The following is a 20511-nucleotide window of genomic DNA, read 5'->3' as shown; positions in this document are numbered from 1 at the left end:
ACATGCGTGGTTCACAGTGGTGGGAGCGGGGTGTGTGAAGGGAGGGTTGGGGGGGGTGAAGGGAGGGTTAGGGGGATGTTGAAGGGGGAGGGGGATGGAGGGAGGGTTGGGGGTCACATGGAGAGTTGGAGGGGGGGTGGATGCCTCCTTGAGGGCGGATTGGTTTCGGCAGGGAGGGGTGGGTGTTTGGGGATGGGGCACTGGTGTCGACTCACTCGTGATGAGCAAAGCACTGGAGGCCAGTCCTCCTGGTCACATTCCCCAAGCTCACAGCTGCCGCCACCTTGTCCCAGGCAGTGCTGGGACACTATGGCTAGCCCTCCGGGACACTCGGGGGAACAGGACATCCCTCCTAGCCTCCACTGCGTCTAGGAGCCTTCCCAGGTGAGCGTCCCCGAATCTTGGGGCTGGTCTCCTCGGCGCCATTGTTGCGAGCTGGCTGGAGTTGACTGAGCGAGTGCCGTTTAAGTGCTGCTTGACCTTGTTAACGGGGGGGGGGCTGGCGAGCGCGGTGCCGGCGTATCGGCTGGCGGGCCTTTTATGGCGGAATGGGGCAAGAAGCCTATGGTGCCTCGTTAAGTCGACCAATTAACGTTGAATAGCGTTGTTGGCCTTCCTGGGCCAGGAAGCTTGCGGCAATTCCCGCTCACTACACTTAGAAATTGTTCCGGAGAATCGTGCCCATAGAATATTTCTAAATGGGAAAAGGCTTCGGAAATCAGCAGCACAAGGGGACTAAGGAGTCCTAGTTCAAGATTCTCTTAAGGTTAATATGCAGGTTCAGGCGGCGTCATGTAAAGACACAAGTTTGGCAGCACTGATATCAGCACCTCTTCCGATCTTGCCGGCCCAATACTCCACAGGTCTGGTGGTGGTGGCGGCTCTGAGAATCTGGGGGCAGTGGAGGAGATTTAAGAGAGTGGAGGGAGCATCGGTTTGGAGCCCGATTTATAATAATCATCGGTTTGTACCGGATAGACTGGATGGTGGGTTCCGGAGATGGCAAAGGGCAGGAATTAGGAGGATCGGGGATCTATTTATAGATGGGAGCTTCCCCAGCTTGAAAGCATTGAAGGATAAATTTGAATTGCCAGCAGGGAATGGGTTTAGGTATTTGCAGGTGCGAGACTTCTTGAGAAAGCAGGTTCCAGCCTTCCCGCTGCTACCGCCACGGGGGATACAGGACAGAGTAGTCTCCAGTACCTGGGTGGAAGAGGGGAAGCTATCAGATATTTACCAGGAACTTTTGGAGGCGGAGGAAACTGCGGTGGAGGAACTTAAGGGCAAGTGGGAGGACGAGCTAGGAGGAGAGATAGAGGCGGGTTTGTGGGCGGATGCCCTAAGCAGGGTTAATACATCCTCATCATGTGCCAGGCTTAGCCTGATATAATTCAAGATAGTCCACCAGGCACACATGACGGTGGCCCGGATGAGCAAAGTTTTTGGGGTAGAGGACAGGTGTGCGAGAAGTCCAGCAAGTCATGTCCATATGTTTTGGGCATGCCCGAAACTTAGAGGATTCTGGCAGGGTTTTGCTAAGGCAATGTCCATGGTACTCAAAACACGGGTGGTGCCGAGTCCAGAGGAGGCGATCTTTGGAGTATCGGGAATGTAGGGGCAAAAGAGGCCATCATCTTGGCCTTTGCCTCCCTGGTAGCCCGGAGACGGATCTTATTAATGTGGAGGGACTCGAAGCCCCCCGAGTCTAGAGACCTGGGTTAGTGACATGGCTGGGTTTCTCAGTCTCGAGAAAATAAAGTTTGCCTTAAGAGGGTCAATGGTAGAGTTCACCCGGAGGTGGCAGCCATTCGTCGACTTTCTTGGGGAAAGTTAAAATGTCAGCAGATGCAGAATTCCAAAGGCGGGGGGGGATGCGGAAGAGGGCCGGATTGTTGTTTTATGGTTGGGGTGTGTGAAGATTGTGATGTGGTAGAAATGTTTATTGTACCATGTTTATGTTGTTGTTACTGTTATTATTATAAAAACTTGCAAATACCCTAATAAAAATATTTTAAAAAAATATGCAGGCTCAGTTGGCAGTTAGGAAGGCAAATGCGATGTTAGCATTCATGTCGAGAGGGCTAGAATACTAGAGCAGGGATGTACTGTTGAGGCTGTAAAAGGCTCTGGTCAGACCCCATTTGGAATATTGTGAGCAGTTCTGGGCCCCGTATCTAAGGAAGGATGTGCTGGCCTTGGAGAGGGTCCAGAGGAGGTTCACAAGAATAATACCCGGAATTAAGGATTTGTCATATGAGGAGCGGTTGAGGTTTTTACTATGTCCTGAGATTTGTTGGTCAATGCTTCAGCACTCTAGATTTGAGACAATATGCTTAAATCCTGGGTGATTTGTGGTGGCTGGAAGGAGGTGGGGTAGGGCCTTCCAATTTACGGTGCGGCTGCTTTTGGGAGGATTCCCGCGTTGACAGTAGGGTGTGTTCCGTTGGATGATGGCTGCTAACGATGATGTTGTTCTTTCCGAATGTCTCGGCTCTGCAGTGCAGGTCGTCAAAACTCAATTTTGAGAATTGCAAGGCGTATTTATGGAGGGGTTGAAGGCGTACGAGGAGTTTCTGGTAGCGAAGGAAGCGCTTTCCTTGGATCGAGGGAGCACATTTGATCCTGTCTCCAAGGCCTGGGATTTGCCTTCCGACTCCTGGTCCTATGTTGTCCTGTTTCGGATGTCAGTCGTGAGGGGTTGGGGAATGGATGAACCCGCTGGAGCCTGGGTTGTTGGCTTCTTGGGTTCAGGTGAGACGGCATGTTGGAAGCAATGACACACATTCTTTCTGTGTCTGCGTGGATTTTCTCTGGGTGCTCCGGTTTCCTCCCACAGTCCAAAGTTGTGCAGGTTAGGTGGATTGGCCATGCTAAAATTTCCCCTTAGTGTCCAAAGGTTGCCTAAATGGCCCAAAGGCTAGGTTGGGTTACGGGGATAGGGCAGGGGAGTGGGCTTAGGTAGGGTGCTCTTTCAGAGGTCGGTGTAGACTCAATGGACCGAATGGTCTCCTGCACTACAGGGATTCTATGAATCTGTCCCCCACATTCTGCAGTTTCCATTTTTTTAAAAAATGTTTTTATTTTCTTCCTACTATAAAGTGGGTTTAATAAGGCCACAGGGAATCCACACCGAGTAAGAATTAAGAACTTGACAGTTACGTATACACAACGACCGGTAGATCCCTACTAGGTCTGCTCACGGTTGGTGCCTTACTGGCCAACTTTTTGTACGTTGCTGAATGAAGTTTCCCCGCCCCTCAACGGGGAGCTCGTATTCCGTGAGAACCTCGGGGAAGATCATCATTCCCACCCCGTATGTTCCCTGTGGAATATGACAGTGGGAAACTTCACATTTTCCCACATTATAGTCCATCGACCAAATCTTTGCCCAATCACTTAATCTATCTATATCCCTTTGCAGACTCTATGTGGACAGGCTTTGGGAAGTCAGAAGGTGAGTTACCAGAATTCCTATCCCTGACTTACTATTGTAGCCACATTAATTATATGACTGGTTCAGTTAAGTTTCCAGTCAATGGTAACCCACAGGATGTTGGTGATAAGGCGTACAATGATTGCAGTGCCGTTGAAATAAAGGGAGATGGTTAGGTTCCCTCTTGTTAAAAATGATCCTTTCCTGGAACTTGTATGACACAAATATTACTTAGCACTTATCAGCCCAAGCCTGAATGTTGTCCAGGTCTTGCTGTGTACAGGCATGAACTGCTTTATTATCTGAGGAGTTGCGATTGGGTCTGAACTCAATGCCAATATCATCATATATCTCCACCCCTGACCTTATGATGAAGAGAAGATTATTGATGAAGCAGCTGAAGATGGTTGGGCAAGGACACTATCCTGAAGATCTCCTGCAGTGCTATCCTGGGGCTAAGATGATTGGCCTCCAACAACCACAACCATCTTCCTTTGTGTTAGGTTTGACTCCACCCAGCAGAGTTTGTCTCTTGATTTCCATTGATTTCAATTGTACTTGGGCTTCTTGGGGTCACACTTGGTCAAATGCTGCCTTGATGTCAAAGGCAGTCACTCTCATCTCACCTCTGGAATTCACCTTTTTTGGCCACGTTTGAACCAAAGCTGTAATGAGGTTTGGAGCTGAATAAGTTAGATGAAGAAGGGTATGATGAGGCTCACATGGTGCACAAACACAGACATGAACCTGTTGAGCCAAATTGCCGTTTATGCACCTTAAGTACTTTTTAACCTTTGTGATACTTTCCCACAATTAAAATTGTCTTTATTTCTTTTTACAGAAAATGAAAATACAAGCACAAAGTGTTTCAGCAGATATTAAACAAATAGACCTTGATGTAAATCGCACTTTTAGAAACCATATCATGTTCCGGGATCGATATGGAGTGAAGTAAGTAATATTTTTAGTAGAGAACAGTAGCATTTAGAATATGGGGCCAAGTGGCCGTGTGTGTCATCATTACTTCAGTTCCACTGCTAAGAGCTACAGGCATGCACTTGACAGCTCAGAAAAGAGCAGATATAAGCAATGTCATTAGCTGCTAGTGTGAACCCAGGTCTAATCATAGCTTAAGTTTGGGAATTATTTCCACACTTGGGTGAGTTCTGCTATTTTAGTGGCATTGTTGACACCCCCAATACATTTTCTATCAACATGGGTAGCATTTATATGTTGGTAGTCCAGACATAATTTTAGGAGCATAATTCATATGAAATATAAAATTAGTACACAACTGGTAACATCTTCACATAAAATACACAATGTCATTGGCACTGCAACATCTATTTCATGCTGACTTGGGGAGGTCCACCCACTGTCAAACCTGACCAGAGGAGGCCATGTTAGTTTTAAAAAATGACTAGTCCTCATGTCCAGAAAGGTCAGGAGTGCTCTCCTCAGATCTCACCAAGGAGTCATTGGATCGCCCCAGCCCTGATCCTGTCTCTTGCATTTAGCACTGATATCAGCTGCTAAAGCCCTTATCAATCACTGGACTGTTACTTTGCATCTCCAGCATCCTAACACTTCCTGCCAGATTTCTGTTCTTGCCAATTGTCCCTGACATCAGTCTTGCCCACTGACCCTGACATCTCTTGCTGGCATCAAGAGGGATATTGACACAAAATATTTAAATGTGACCTGTGAGTTAAAATGGCCAGGGCTTTGACAGAGATCCCTATGGGGTCTCTCTGGGTCCTGGCTATCCCAACTTGCTCCCAGTTAAAATCAAGGCCAACCTGTTTTCAGCTGGACAAGCGGGTGGCTTGCCCTGTCTTTAGGAAGTGCAAAGCTGTAAATTGCAGCCATCGAATGAAAGCATGTTGTTAGCTGATTAGTATCATAAACAACTAAACATGTTAAGGATCGCATGTTAATAGCAATGATTTATACTTATGTAGTCACTACAGTGCAATAAACATTCCAAGGCCCTTCACAGGATCATTATAAAACAAAATATGACACAGAGCCACATAAATACATGAGGTCAGATGACCAAAAGCTTGGTAAAAGAGATGTATTTTCAGGATGTCTTGAAGGTAAAAACTGAGATAGAGAGATGTGGGGAGGAAATTGCAGAGCTTAGGGTTTAGACAACTGAAGGAATGGTCACCAATGGTGAAACAATTAAAATCAGGAATACCCGAGGGGCCAGAATTAGATGAGCGCACATATAGAACATAGAACATACAGTGCAGAAGGAGGCCATTTGGCCCATCAAGTCTACACCGACCCACCTAAGCCCTTACTTCCACCCTATCCCCCAAACCCCAATAACCCCTCCTAACTTTTTTTGGACACGAAGGATAATTTTTTAGCATAGCCAATCCACCTAACCTGCACGTCCTTGGACTGTGGGAGGAAACCGGAGCACCCGGAGGAAACCCACGCACACACGGGGAGAACGTGCAGACTCCGCACAGACAGTGACCCAGCAGGGAATCGAACCTGGGACCCTGGCGCTGTGAAGCCACAGTGCTAACCACTATGCTACTGTACTGCCCTCAGAGAGTTATGCGATTTGAATAAGAATGTTTCATTTCAGTGAAATAAAGTCAAAAGTAAAATATCTTATGCGTACGATGTAATACCATGGCCTTATTTTGAATGTACCACACTTTTTTTCTTTATCATTTGATTCCATTGACTGTAAATCTTAAAACAAAACTTGATCTAAATCTAAAATACAATCTGTAGGATTAGATTTTTAACAGTTTTTAACCAGACATTTCCCCAAGCAATTTTTACACCCAAGTGGTTTTTATCTTTCTATTTCTATTTCATACGTGTAGACCTATATAGCACTAAGCACATCTATATAATGTTAGCCGAACTTACCTACATAACACTGACGGCGTACACCAATATAATACTGAGTACACCAGATAACACAGTGCTACAATATAACACTAATCAAATCAATATAATACTAACTCAACAAGCCAAATTTAAAACAAAGTATAAACTACAAGCCTTTTCAAAAAGTGGAACACGATGAATCTGATAAGCCAATCAGTCTTACATTAGTGACGTGAAAACTACAAGGGTAGAATTTTAAGGATGGCCGGTGTTTGGCGCCCACCATCCTGAGAGCTGGCGTGTAACATGCTACCACAGACTATTGGAAGCCCTATGCCATTTAACACTCGCTTGAGCATTGATTGGCAGTGGGTGGGTCTTCTAACATTCCTTGGAAGGAAGTCTCACCTGTTAGACCCAGCCAGGCACAGTGCCACAGTGGCTAGAAGCGGTACTGTAGCGCTCTGCCTGGAATTAAGCCCTAGGGCTGTTATAAAGATAAGTATGGGGGGGCGGGAGCGTTGGGGACACCCTTGCGGGTCGGGAAGGGTGTGATCCTGTTGTCGGGAGTAAGGAAGCTCAGAGGTCCTGGAGGGAAGGGAGCCCCAACTCTGAAAGGGCTTCAGCTTGAGTGTCCCCCTTCCGGCCTGTGACGAAGAAAGGTTTGTTCCTCTGTTATCCACCCTACCCGTTCCCGCCAGCCTAAATTCCGACACTGGGTGGGTAAGGCCCTTAGGTGGCCATTAATTGGCCTCAATAGGTGAAAGAGCAGATTTCCCACCCAAGGCCCTGCTCACCTGAACCTGAAATTGTGAATCCTACCCATTCAATTTTACATTCCAGAATTCAGAATTAGGTTTCAGGTCGATGACCTTTCATTTGGGTTCTGATGAACTGTCATCTCCTGAAACATTATTCTGGGGGTTTGAGTAGTAAATGGATAGAGTAGAAGTAGATAATGTTATGGAGATAGAAGTAGACTGTATTTGTGTTGGAGTGATGTAGAGCTGGGAGTTGAGTAGGACACTGAAGTTACAAACAGTCTGAATCTGTCTGTGATGTCTGAAGTGGGAGATGCAATCAGTGCCAAGTATTACAGACCCTTGCGCAGGGCCAGAGACAAAGACTTTAATCTTCCCAATGTTCAACTGGAGGGAGTTGCAGCTCATCTAATTTCAGATGTTAGATAAGCAGTCTGGGTAGCCACAAAGATATTAAAATTGACCGCCATTGGAGGCAAGCTGTAATGTGGATGATTTTCCAATATCATGAGAAACCTTCCACAAGAGAAGTTTTCCAAGGCTCAGGAGATGGATATGCTGCTGGCATAAGAATCATGTTAGGTCTGGCTTTGGCTGGTAACTTTTCACTAATTGCAGTACACTATATTTGTGCATGTGCAAATGCTTTAACGTGGCATTATATGGTTTTCCTGTTGCTATTGAGCTATCCTGGAGTATGAATTTCTCAATAATCGTAACTAACTCAATTTGAGATTCTTCCAAGGTTTCCATAATTTAAAACCAAAGAATTGGGAGTTTCAGCAATCAACAAACTTGACTAATTTATGACTATCGGTATGCATGACGGTGGAAAACTCTTCATAATGTTGTAGCAAATACAAGCAACAGTAGACTTTAAAGGAAATGCATTTTTCTATTTTTGTTCTGGCCACTTGATTTCAGTTATGTGGTATGTTAAACAGTGTCACTGAGACTGATCTGTAGCATAAATAAAATCTTGGTGGTTTGTGTAGTGACGACAACACTTCTTCAACAGCCAATTGTTTGCCAGAGGAAAACTCACAAAAATCTACTTATATTTTTTGATAAAGCTGTCTTCTTGTGTGTGGGAGCCATGAAATGTTGCATCAGGCTCTGCATCATTGGTCATGCAAAACAAAGTAGGTATAAACAAAAAAGATAGCTATTAAAAGTATGCCACTTTGGGGTGTTGTTCTGATGAACTTTTACTCCTGCAGGTTGGTGAGGTTTCAAGATGCTGCTGTTACTATGCCATGCAAATTTGCATAAAAATGGCACTGAGCCATGCTAAGGCCATTCAAGCTGTAAAGCATACACAGTAAGCAAAGATGAAAATAATTGTTTTTGAGATTGGGGTAAAACAAGTATAGCAACAGTGAAAATAATCATTGGATTGGATTTGTTTATTGTAACATGTACCAAAGTACAGTGAAAAATACTTTTCTGCGAGCAGCTCAACAGATCATTAAGTACGTGAAAAGAAAAGGAAATAAAATAAAATAGATAATAGGGCAACACAAGGTAGACAATGTAACTAGATAACACCGGCAACGGGTGAAGCATACAGAGATGTAGTGTTAATGAGGTCAGCCCATAAGAGGGTCGTTTAGGAGTCTGGTAACAGTGGGGAAGAAGCTGTTTTGAGTCTGTTCGTGCGTGTTTTCAGACTTTTGTATCTCCTGCCCGATGGGAGAAGTTGGAAGAGTGAGTAGGCCGGGTGGGAGGGGTCTTTAATATGCTGTCCGCTTTCCCCAGGCAGCGGGATGTGTAGATGGAGTCAATGGATGGGAGGCAGGCTCGTGTGATGGACTGGGCTGTGTTCACGACTCTCTGAAGTTTCTTGTGGTCTTGGGTCGAGCAGTTGCCATACCAGGCTGTGATGCAGCCAGATAGGATGCTTTCTATAGTGCTTCTGTAAAAGTTGGTAAGAGTTAATGTGGGCATGCCGAATTTCCTTAGTTTCCTGAGGAAATAGAGGCGCTATTGTGCTTTCTTGGTGGTAGCGTCGACGTGGGTGGACCAGGACAGATTTTTGGAGATGTGTACCCCGAGGAATTTGAAACTGCTAACCATTTCCACCTCAGTCCCGTTGATGCTGACAGGGGTGTATACAGTACTTTGCTTTCTGGAGTCAATGACCAGCTATTTAGTTTTGCTGGCATTGAGGGATACATTGTTGTCGCTGCACCACTCCACTAAGTTCTCAATCTCCCTCACATAACTTTGAAGTCATGTAAGAAAAGTAAGTGTTTGGGGGTCTGAAACATAAACATGGGTCAGTACGGTGGCACAGTCGTTAGCACTGCTGCCCCACAGCGCCGGGGACCGGGGTTTGATTCCAACCTTGGGTGACAGTGTGGAGTTTGCACGTTCTCCCTGTGTTTGCGTGGGTTTCCTCTGGGTGCCCCGGTTTCCTCCCGCAGTCCAAAGATGTGCAGACATAGAAACATACGTAGAGAATAGAAGCAGGAGGAGGCCATTCAACCCTTCAAGCTTGCTCCGCTATTCATTATGATCATGACTGACCATCAAGTTCAATACCTCGATCCCACCTTCCCCCCATATCCCTTGATCCCTTTAGCCCCAAAAGCTATATCTAATTCCTTCTTGAAATTACACAACGTTTTGGCCTTAACTACTTTCTGTAGTAGTGAATTCCACAGATTCACAACTCTCTGGGTGAAGAAATTTCTCCTTGCCTCAGTCCTAAAAGGTTTACCCCTTATTATCAAACTATGAACCCTAGTTCTGCTCTCCCCCACCATTGGAAACATTCTTTTTGACCTGTCCAATTCTGTTAGAATTTAATACGTTTCTATGAGATCCCGTCTCACTATTCTAAACTCCAATGAATATAATCCTAACCGACTTCGTCTCTCCTCATATGACAGTCCCGCCATCCCAGGAATCAGCCTGGTAAATCTTCGCTGCACTCCCTCCATAGCAAGAACATCCTTCCTCAGTTAAGGACACCATAACTACTCACAATACTCCAAGTGTGGCCTCACCAATGCCCTATACAATTGCAGTAAAACATCCCTATTCCTGTACTCAAATCCTCTCGCTATGAAGGCCAACATGCCATTTGCCTTCTTTGCTGTCTGCTGTTTGTACCTGCATGCTTACTTTCAGCAACTGATGCACGAGGACACCAAGGTCTCGCTGAGTATCCACCTCTCTCAATTCACACCCATTCAAATAATAACCGAGGCCGATACCTCATATTTATCCACATTATACTGCATCTGCCATGCATAGGGGTTGGATTAAGAGGAGAGGTTGAGTAGACTGGGACTGTACTCGTTGGAATTTAGAAGGATGAGGGGGGATCTTATAGAAACATATAAAATTATGAAGGGGATAGATGCGGACAGGTTGTTTCCACTGGCGGGTGAAAGCAGAACTAGGGGGCATAGCCTCAAAATAAGGGGAAGTAGATTTAGGACTGAGTTTAGGAGGAACTTCTTCACCCAAAGGGTTGTGAATCTATGGAATTCCTTGCCCAGTGGAGCAGTAGAGGCTCCTTCATTAAATGTTTTTAAGATAAAGACAGATAGTTTTTTGAAGAATAAAGGGATTAAAGGTTATGGTGTTCAGGCCGGAAAGTGGAGCTGAGTCCACAAAAGATCAGCCATGATCTCATTGAATGGCGGAGCAGGCTCGAGGGGCCAGATGGCCTACTCCTGCTCCTAGTTCTTATGTTCTTATATGCCCACACACTCAGCCTGTCCAAATCCCGCTTTGGCATTTCTGCTTCCTCCTCACAGCTCACACCCCACCCAACTTTGTATCATCTGCAAATTTGGAGATAATACATTTAGTTCCCTCGTCCAAGTCATTAATATATAATATGAACAGTTGGATACCCCATTAATCACTGCCTAACAATTGAAAAAGACCCAGAATTTTGGAAAGTGACCATAATGGATCTACTATTTCTAGGGCCACTTCCTTAAGTACTCTGGGATGAAGATTATCAGGCCCTGGAGATTTGTCCGCTTTCAATCCCATTAATTTGCCCAAAACCATTTTTTAGTAGTACTAATTTCCTTCAGCTCCTCACTGAAACTTGTGTTTCTCAGAACTTCTGGTACATTATTCCAGTCTTCCTTTGTGAAGACAGAAGCAAAGTACAAATTTAGTTCCTCGGCCATTTCTTTGTTCCCTGTTATGAATTCCCCCATTTCTAACTGTAAGGGGCCTACATTCGTTTTTTCAATCCTTTTCTCTTTACATACCTATAGAAACATTTAAAGTCAGTTTTTATGTTCCCTGCTAGCTTATTTTCATTTTGTATTTTCCCCTTCTGAATCAATCCATTGGTTCTCCTTTGCTGAATTTTAAACTGTTCCCAATCCTCAGATCTATTGCTTTTTCTTGCTAACTTGGATGCCTCTTCTCTGAATCTAATACTACCTTTAATTTCTCTTGTAAGCCATGGTTTGGCCACAGTTCCCTTTTAACTCTTGCGCCAAATAGGAATGAACAACTTTGGAGTTCACCTATTTGTTCTTTGAATGCCTGCCATTGCCTGTCCACTGTCCTTTCTTTCAGTAATGTTTCCCAGTCCATCATAGCCAGCTTATGCATGTACCATCACAGTTACCTTTATTGTGCAGGTTAGGTGGATTGGCCATGCTAAATTGTCCTTTAGTGCCTAACAGTTAGGTGGGGTTATGGGGCTGGGGCGTGGGCCTGGTTAGGGTGATCTTTTGGAGGGACGATGCAGACTCAATGGGCCAAATGGCCTCCTTCTGCACAGTAGGGATTCTATGATTCTATTATAAAGTACTAAGAATATTTGTTTGAGATTTTTGTAATTGAGAGTATATTGGGTCTGGATGCTGGGGCTCCACATATCCATGATATTGGTGGGGATCTGGAGAATGTGAAACACAATTAAGACTACATTCTCTTCACTTTTTCATTTCTATTGTTTTTGGTGTCTATATCCCAACTGATCTTGCGCCCTTTGCCCCTAAAGTCTTTTTGTACTATAAAGGAATTGAAACCTGCCCCCCCAACCTCATTTCTGAACTGGTTAGGAATTTGTTTGGGGAATTGGAGGCCAAGACATGCAGTCATCGGAGGATAGTTCCAGCATGATGTGGATTTTAATCCTACCCATTCTGTGAAAACATTGGCCGAGACATTACCGACAATCCGGAGATAGATTGGGTAGCGGGAGGGGTAGCAGAAGATGTTGGAAGGGAAGTCCAAAATCTTCCCACCATTGCAGTACACTTCAAATGGTAGGAACAGCAACCTGAGGCAGGTGGCCAATTTACCCAAATAACTGGCCGATTAATGGTAATTTTATGCCCCACCAGAATTATACTGGCGACAGAATGGCACTACCCCCTGACATGTGGGGAAACCACCATGTACATTCAGGCAGCCTCCCAGTGGAACCACCTTCCTTACCAGAGGCTCCGTGTCCCATGGAAGTGTTCCTCCCAGGGTAATGGCTGCTCCTGTGCCTCGAAGGTGGGAATCACTGCAGCCTGCCTGCTTGACACCATCACATTAAAATGATTTCCCACCAGCCCTTCAAAGACTCAAAATGGAGGCAGTCCCTCCTTCTCCCTGCAGCCTCAGCAGAGGCCACCTCTAACAGTAGTGCTGCCAGACTGCAGGGAGGAGGCAGCACTTTAAATCAAAATTCAGGGAAAATGTTAAAGCTGTTCTCAACTGTTAAATTCTTGATCTGTTTGGCTGAATCCAGCGGAATCTCCGCATCTTTACACCAGCTTAGGATTCAGATGAAAACACACCAGTAACTACTGCTCGAGTTCCAGCGACCTTTGATGCCTGCTCGGGGAATCTGGTCAGAATGGGTTGCTGATTCTCTGTCTGCTGAGAGGTGACCAAAAGCCTGGTCTCAAAGGTAATTTTTAAGGAGCATATTATAGGAGGAGGAGAGAGGTTTAGGGAGGGAATTCTGGGGCTCTGGAATCTAATGACACAACCACCAGTTACGGAGCAATTAAAATTAGGGATAAGCAAGAGCCAGATTTGAAGGAGCACAATGAATTTGGAGGGTCATCGAGCTAGAGGAGGTTATCGAGGCGGGAATGGAGAAAGGCCAAGGAATGATATGACATCAAGGATGAATTTTAAAATCGAGGTGTTGCCTGGCTGGGAGCCAAAGTAGGTCAGCAAGCACAGGGGAGAATGGGACTTGGTGCGAGTTAGGGCATGGATAGCAGTGTTTTGGATGAACTCAAGTTTATAGATGATGGGCACATTATTACAATATTACAAATTTGCTTATGTATTTTAGCTTAAACATTGAAATGGCAATAATATCCAGTAGATAGTGATGCGACCATCAATTCACTCGAAGACACGTGGAGAAGTAAACCGTGGTTTTAATCAGCTTAGAACTGAGCCTGCCTGTGACCGGTACAACACTGAAGGCGGCTCCGCAGGTCAGCAGCTCTTATACTTCCTGTAAAGGGGGTGGAGCCATGGGCGGAGCCCGTACATGCCCCAACATATCCCCTGTGGGTGAAGCCACACAATGGCCCATAGGTAGAGACCACAGGGTTAATAACATAACACAGTGCACTGGTGAATTAGCCGTAATTATAGATTCACCACATTCACCCCCTGATTAAAAAATGAAGTCCGACGGGGGTGACGGGCTCATAGATTCAGTTGGTCCGGTGCCCGGATCGTACGTTGCGACCGCCGAAGCACTGGTGTTGCAGCCGCTCTTCCGGAGCTTCATTCCTGTGGACTGGTGCGGCGGGTGGGAGGGAGCGCGGGAACCATATCGGGGTGGGGGCGCTGAACATGGGAGGTTGGACGAGACATAGTGTGGGGGTGCAGTAGTGGGAGTGGTGTTGGAGCCTGCGGGCGCCAGGTCCCGGAGGGAGGCGGTATCTTGCCGGCCATCGGGGTGTTCGCGTACGCATAGTGTGGGTTGGAGTGCAGGAGCTGGACCCTCTCTACCAGGGGGTCGGTCTTATGGCTCCGAACATATTTTCGGAGGAGGACTGGACCCGGTGTCATCAGCCAGGGCGGAAGCGAGGCCCCTGAGGTAGCTCCCCTAGGGAAAACAAACAAACGGTCATGAGGAGTCTGGTTTGTGGCTGTGCAAAGGAGGGATCTGATAGAGTGGAGTGCATCGGGGAGGACCTCCTGCCAGTGAGAAACTGGGAGATTCCTGGACCGCAGAGTCAGTAGGACGTTCTTCCAGACCGTCACGATCTCCCTCTCCACCTGCCCGTTTCCCCTGGGGTTATAACTGGTAGTCCTGCTAGAGGCAATGCCCTTACTGAGCAGGTACTGGCGCAGTTTGTTGCTCATGAACGACGAGCCCCTGTCGCTGTGGACATAACTGGGGAAACCAAACAGGGTGAAGACACTATGCAGGGCTTTAATGACAGTGGGGGTGGTCATATCAGGGCAGGGGATGGCAAACGGGAAGCGGGAGAACTCATCTATGATGTTAAGGAAGTACGTGTTGCGGTTATTGGAGGGGAGGGGCCCTTTGAAATCGATACTGAGGCCGGGATGCATTTACCAGTTCAAAGGGCCGGGATGCATTTACCAGGTGGGCCTTATCCGGTCGATAGAAGTGCGGTTTACACTCCGCACAGATTTGGCAGTCTCTGGTTATAGCTCTGACCTCCTCGGTGGAGTAGGGCAGGTTGCGGGCCTTGATGTAATAGGCGAACCGGGTGACCCCTGGGTGGCAGAGGCCATCGTGGATAGCCCGTAGTCGGTCATCTTGCACGCTGGCGCATGTGCCGCGGGACAGGGCATCTGGGGGCTCGTTGAGCTTCCCAGGACGATATACTATATCGTAGTTATAGAGGGAGAGTTCGATTCTCCACCTCAAGATCTTATCATTCTTGATCTTGCCCCGCTGCGTATTGTCAAACATGAAGGCAACCGATCATTGGTCGGTGACGAGGGTAAGCTTCCTACCAGCGAGGTAGTGCCTCCAGTGCTGCACGGCTTCCACGATGGCTTGGGCTTCTTTTTCGACTGAGGACTGTCGAATTTCGGAGGTGGTGAGGGTGCGTGAAAAAAACGCTACCGGTCTGCCTGCTTGGTTGAGGGTGGCGGCGAGAGCGACCTCTGAGGCGTCGCTCTCTACCTGGAAGGGGACGGACTCGTCCACCGCGTGCATCGCAGCTTTGGCGATGTCCGTCTTGATGCAGTTGAAGGCCTGGTGGCCCCAGCTGCCAGTGGAAAGAGGGTGGCCTTAAATAGTGGGTGGGCTTTGTCCGCATACTGGGGGACCCACTGGGCGTAATAGGAGAAAAATCCAAGGCACCTCTTCAGGGCCTTGGGGCAGTGAGGGAGAGGGAGTTGTAGGAGGGGGCGCACACGGTCAGGGTCGGGCCCTAGGACCCCGTTTTCCATGACGTAGCCTAGGATGGCTAGCCTGGTTGTGCGGAAAACGCATTTCTCCTTCTTGTAGGTGAGGTTGAGTTTTTGGGCGGTTTGGAGAAATCGGTGGAGGTTGGCGTCGTGGTCCTGCTGATCATGGCCGCAGATGGTGACATTGTCTAAGTACAGAAACGTGGCCCGCAGCCCGTACTGGTCCACCATTCGGCCCATCGCTCGTTGGAACACCAAAACCCCGTTCGTGACCCGGAGGAAATGGAAAAGGCGGCCGTCTGCCTCAAACGCCGTGTAGTGGCAGTCCTCAGGGCGGATTGGGAACTGGTGGTATGCAGACTTCAGATCCACCGTGGAGAACACGCGGTAGTGCGCGATCTGATTTACCATGTCTGCAATCCGGGGAAGGGGGTACGCATCGAGTTGCGTAAACCGGTGAATGGTCTGGCTGTAATCAACCACCATCCGGAACTTTTCCCCGGTCTTGACGACCAGCACCTGAGCTCTCCAGGGGCTATTGCTGGCCTCTATGACCCCGTCCCGCAAGAGACGCTGGACCTCGGACCTAATGAACGTCCTGTCCTGCATGCTCTTTCGCCTGCTTCTGGTGGCTACTGGCTTGCAATCTGCGGCAAGGTTTGCGAAGAGGGGGGGGGGGTCGATTTTTAGTGTCGCGTGGCTGCATATGGTGAGCGGGGGCAGGGGCCCCCTGAACTTAAGAGTTAGGGTCCTGAGGTTGCACTGGAAGTTGAGTCCCAAAAAGAGAGGAGCGCAGCGGTCTGGGAGCACATATAGTTGAAAATTAGCATACTCAGCGCCCTGTATCGCTAGGGTTGCAGTAGTGCAGCCTTGGATTTGCACTGAGTGCGACCCAGAGGCGAGGGATATGGTTTGTTGCGTCGGGAATATTGGGAACGAGCAGCGTCTTACCATGTCCGGGTGAATGAAGCTCTCTTTGCTCCCGGAGTCGAAAAGGCAATGTGTCTCGTACCCGTTAACCCGGACAGCCATCATGGAGCTCCGGAGGTGCTTAGGTCGCGACTGGTCCAGGGTGACAGCGCTGAGATGTAGGTAGCCGGCGGCGTGATCGGAGGTGCTGTGGCGGCCCCGCGATGGCTGTCCGTGTAGGCCGTACGCGTCGAGCGGCATAGCAGATGGCGGCCAAGATGGCGGACCCCGTTGGTCGAGCGTGGCGGGCGGTGAGGAAGATGGCGTCCAAGATGGCGGCCCCCATGGATCGCACGTGGCCGGCCGCATGGTGGATGATGGCCAAGATGGCGGCCCCCATGAGTCGCACATGTTATGCGGAGGCGAGTCGGCAGACACGCTGCCACCTTGCCGGGTCTGCGGGCCTGTGAGTGTGGATCGGGTCTGTGAGTTTGAGTTCTTAGACCTGGCCAGGCAGACCTTGGCGAAGTGTCCTTTTCGCCCGCAGCTGCTGCAGTTCGCGTTGCGGGCCGGGCAGTGCAGTCGGGGCTGTTGGGACTGACCGCAAAAGTAGCAGGGTTGCCCCCCATGATGGGCGGGCGGCCGCACAGCACAGGCCTGGGGTAGTCTCGGGTTGGGGGTCCACGAGGGGGTCGCATGATCGGCCGGGAACGCAGTAAGGCTCTGAAGCGGACTCCACAGAGGTAGCCAGTTTTACCGTGTTGTCCAGGTCCTAGGTCCCTTTTTCAAGCAGGCGCTGTCTCACATAGTTTGATCGGACCCCCACCACGTAAACGTCTCGGACGGCGAGCTCCATGTGCTGAGTGGCTGTAACGGCCTGGTAGTTACAGTTGCACGCGAGGGCTTTGAGGTCGCGTAGGTAATCATCTAGCGACTCCCCGGGGCGCTGGCGGCGAGTGGTGAAGACGTGTCGGGCGTATACCTCGTTCACAGGCTGCATATAGAGGCGTTCGAGTAGTGCGAGGGCCTCTGTATAGGAAGCGGGTTCATCGAGTTGGACAGAAATGCGATGGCTCACCCGTGCGTGGAGGAGGCTCAGCTTCTGTTCGACAGTGATGGATGGCGTAGACGACGCGGCGAGATAGGCCTTGAAGCCAATGTGAAAGACTTTATTTTGCCTCCGCGGCCTGTGGATCGAGTTCCAGCCTGTCAGGTTTGAGGGCTGATTCCATCGTAGTATTTTAAGCTGATTAAATTGATGCGACCATCAATTCACTCGAAGACACGTGGAGGAGTAAACCGTGGTTTTAATCAGCTTAGAACTGAGCCTGCCTGTGACCGGTACAACACTGAAGGCGGCCCCGCAGGTCAGCAGCTCTTATACTTCCTGTAAAGGGGGTGGAGCCATGGGCGGAGCCCGTACATGCCCAACGTATCCCCTGTGGGTGAAACCGCACAATGGCCCACAGGTAGAGCCTACAGGGCTAATAACATAACACAGTGCACTGGTGAATTATCAGTAATTATACATTCACCACAGGTAGACTTCTTTGTTTTCTTAACCTACCACTTCTGGGATAAAATCTAGAATTTTTAATGATGGACTAGACTGGACTAGGGCAGCACGGTAGCATTGTGGATAGCACAATTGCTTCACAGCTCCAGGGTCCCAGGTTCGATTCGGTCACTGTCTGTGCGGAGTCTGTACATCCTCCCTGTGTGTGCGTGGGTTTCCTCCGGGTGCTCCGCTTTCCTCCCACAGTCCAAAGATGTGCAGGTTAGGTGGATTGGCCATGATAAATTGCCCCTAGTGTCCAAAATTGCCCTTAGTGTTGGGTGGGGTTAATGGGTTATGGGGATAGGGTAGAGGTGTTGACCTTGGGGAGGGTGCTCTTTCCAAGAGCCGGTGCAGACTCAATGGGCTGAATGGCCTCCTTCTGCACTGTAAATTATATGATAATCTATGATTTGCAGATATAGCTTTTACACAGCTGTGATCATAACCGTCGAGTGTATGGAAATAGTTAATGACTGAATTCAAACGCGCTTAAACTCTCAGCTCATAAACTATTTGGTATGCGCTTCTATAATATCATTGGCATCCCTTGATTGAGTTACAGCTTTTGAAGTCACACCACAACATCCGTTATTCTGGGTTGGTTAAAGATTGACGCAGTCTCACCCAGATGTATTACTGCAAACTAATTGCAAAGTTGGAGAACATTGCTATTTGCTATCATGCTATTTGCGCAGCATGTGGGAAAGGAATGGCTCATAGGATGAATTAGATCTAACAAAATTATTCTAAATTTCTGTACAAGTTCTAAGTGAAGATGAAAGTTGAGATTAATAACAGAGTATAGTATACCTTTAGATGTTGCAGTTGCTCATGGTAAAACATAATGAAGATACTCTTGATTGCTTGGGAATATTTGCACTGCAGGAAAAACGTGCTGAAACTGTCAACATTATCCTTCAGTGCCATATCATTCCCTCTGTATAGTGGGCACGATCTAATGGCCGCGCCATGCCCAACTCAGGGAAGCGACACAGTTTGCAAATCTCGTGAGAAGATTTCCCTGGCGAGTCACGCCTCGCGAGATCTAACTGGATCTCGCGAGGCATCGCGATCTGGATCCTGCCTACAATTGGCGGGTCATAAATTTTAATTTTCAAGTGTGCAATCAGACTCTCTAGAATATGTTCTCACTGGAATTTCCAACGGCAAGGGATCTAACCCCCGCACCACGTAGACCCTGAGCGAACTCTATTTAGCACTGATCCCCACCAACGTGGACCAGGTGCACAGGCACTTGTGGGAAGGGGGGTCTCCCAGGTGAGCAAGGGCCCCTGGGTAATTGGGCTCTGGGCATGGGGTACCCGGTCACACGCGATGCCTCCTGGGCACTGTGTCACTGCCTGCCTGACACCCAGGCAGTGCCAGGCTGGCAATGCCCAAGTTGGGTTTCGGGCCCGGGGTGCCCTACCCTCATGAGGTCAAGTGCAGGGGGCTCGATTACCCCCTAATAGGTGTGTTGGGATTTTGGGGGTGTCCGGAGACTGCAGTGTCTAGAGATCAGGGCACCATTTTTAAAAGGAGCTCGTTAGTGTAGGAAATGGAAGTAAGTGTGGCCTTGACAATGAGGTTCTCACCAAGGCCCCAAAATGAAGCAGCGTCCTGTTTAATAGATGGGCTGCTCTCGTCATTCCCAGTGCCGGAAAACACCCTGCTAAATGCACTCGGCAGGGATTCTGTTTCACTTCCGTTACATCGTGCCCGTATCTCCGTATCAATTTAGCGTGGACAATCCACCTACCCTGCACATCTTTGGGTTGTGGGGTTGAGACCTATGCAGACACGGGGAAAATATGCAAATTCCACACGGACAGTGTCCCGAGGCCAGGATCGAACCCAGGTCCTCAGCGCCGTGAGGCAGCAGTGGTAACCACTGCGCACCCGTGCCGTCCTAGAAAGAATTCAGTTTCTCGATCAAGATTTTATTTTTCTCCTTTTCAGTAGTGCAATTGAAAGTACACCGGTATATGTACTGAATCAATAAAGATGTTAAGAGGATATTAAAGACAAAACAGCAGAAAAATGTAGGCAAAGTGGCTTTTCCCCCCTGTAGATAGTGGGACTTCTTTGAGTTTGGCATTTGTATCTTGTGAATATATTCACCATAATGCATGCATGATACCATAACCTGTGACCTATGACCTGGAAGTGGTGATATGAACTGCTTCCAGGTACTGTACTGTAACCCTGGTATGGCTCCGCCCACACCGGGGCATATATAGGCTGGCCACTTGTGGGCGGCATTCATCTGTACAATTGACTCTGGCAAGGCAAGTTCATGACTAATAAAGCCTTATGTTCACTCGCTCTCGCTGCCTCTCTTGTGGATTGAAGGTACATCATATCTATTCATGGTGAACTCCTGGCTTGGAATGCCCTTGCCTGCAGAAACTTACTTTCAGCAGAAAGTGAGAAATAATGCTGGTCTTAAATGTTTTGCCAACCTGGAGCATTTTTCACACAGCAAAAACAGTCAGGCTGCTCAGCAGGAAGTGGTTACATGAGTCAACACAGTCTCAAACACCTAGCGATGAAGAAAAGGTTAATAACCTCAGGAAACTGCCACGGTAATACCAGCTATCATTCCATGACAACAAATCAATGGTAAAAGCATGCAGGCCTCCAACCACTTC

At 48.1% G+C, this 20511-nt stretch overlaps 1 protein-coding gene across 3 annotated transcripts in view; it reads left to right on the top strand.

The window, feature by feature from the left end:
- The window catches only part of LOC140384641 (uncharacterized), a 508791-nt gene that overhangs the window by 273177 nt on the left and 215103 nt on the right, over positions 1 to 20511 (top strand). For all 3 annotated transcript variants that reach the window (XM_072466529.1, XM_072466530.1, XM_072466528.1), the window contains one exon: positions 4275 to 4384. In XM_072466529.1, coding sequence (XP_072322630.1) covers positions 4275 to 4384 — 110 coding nt within the window. The remainder of the gene's footprint in view (positions 1 to 4274; positions 4385 to 20511) is intronic.

The sequence above is a fragment of the Scyliorhinus torazame genome, chromosome 10 (genome assembly GCF_047496885.1).
Source record: "Scyliorhinus torazame isolate Kashiwa2021f chromosome 10, sScyTor2.1, whole genome shotgun sequence".
Classification (NCBI taxonomy): domain Eukaryota; kingdom Metazoa; phylum Chordata; class Chondrichthyes; order Carcharhiniformes; family Scyliorhinidae; genus Scyliorhinus; species Scyliorhinus torazame.
This window is presented reverse-complemented; position numbering and strand designations above follow the sequence as displayed.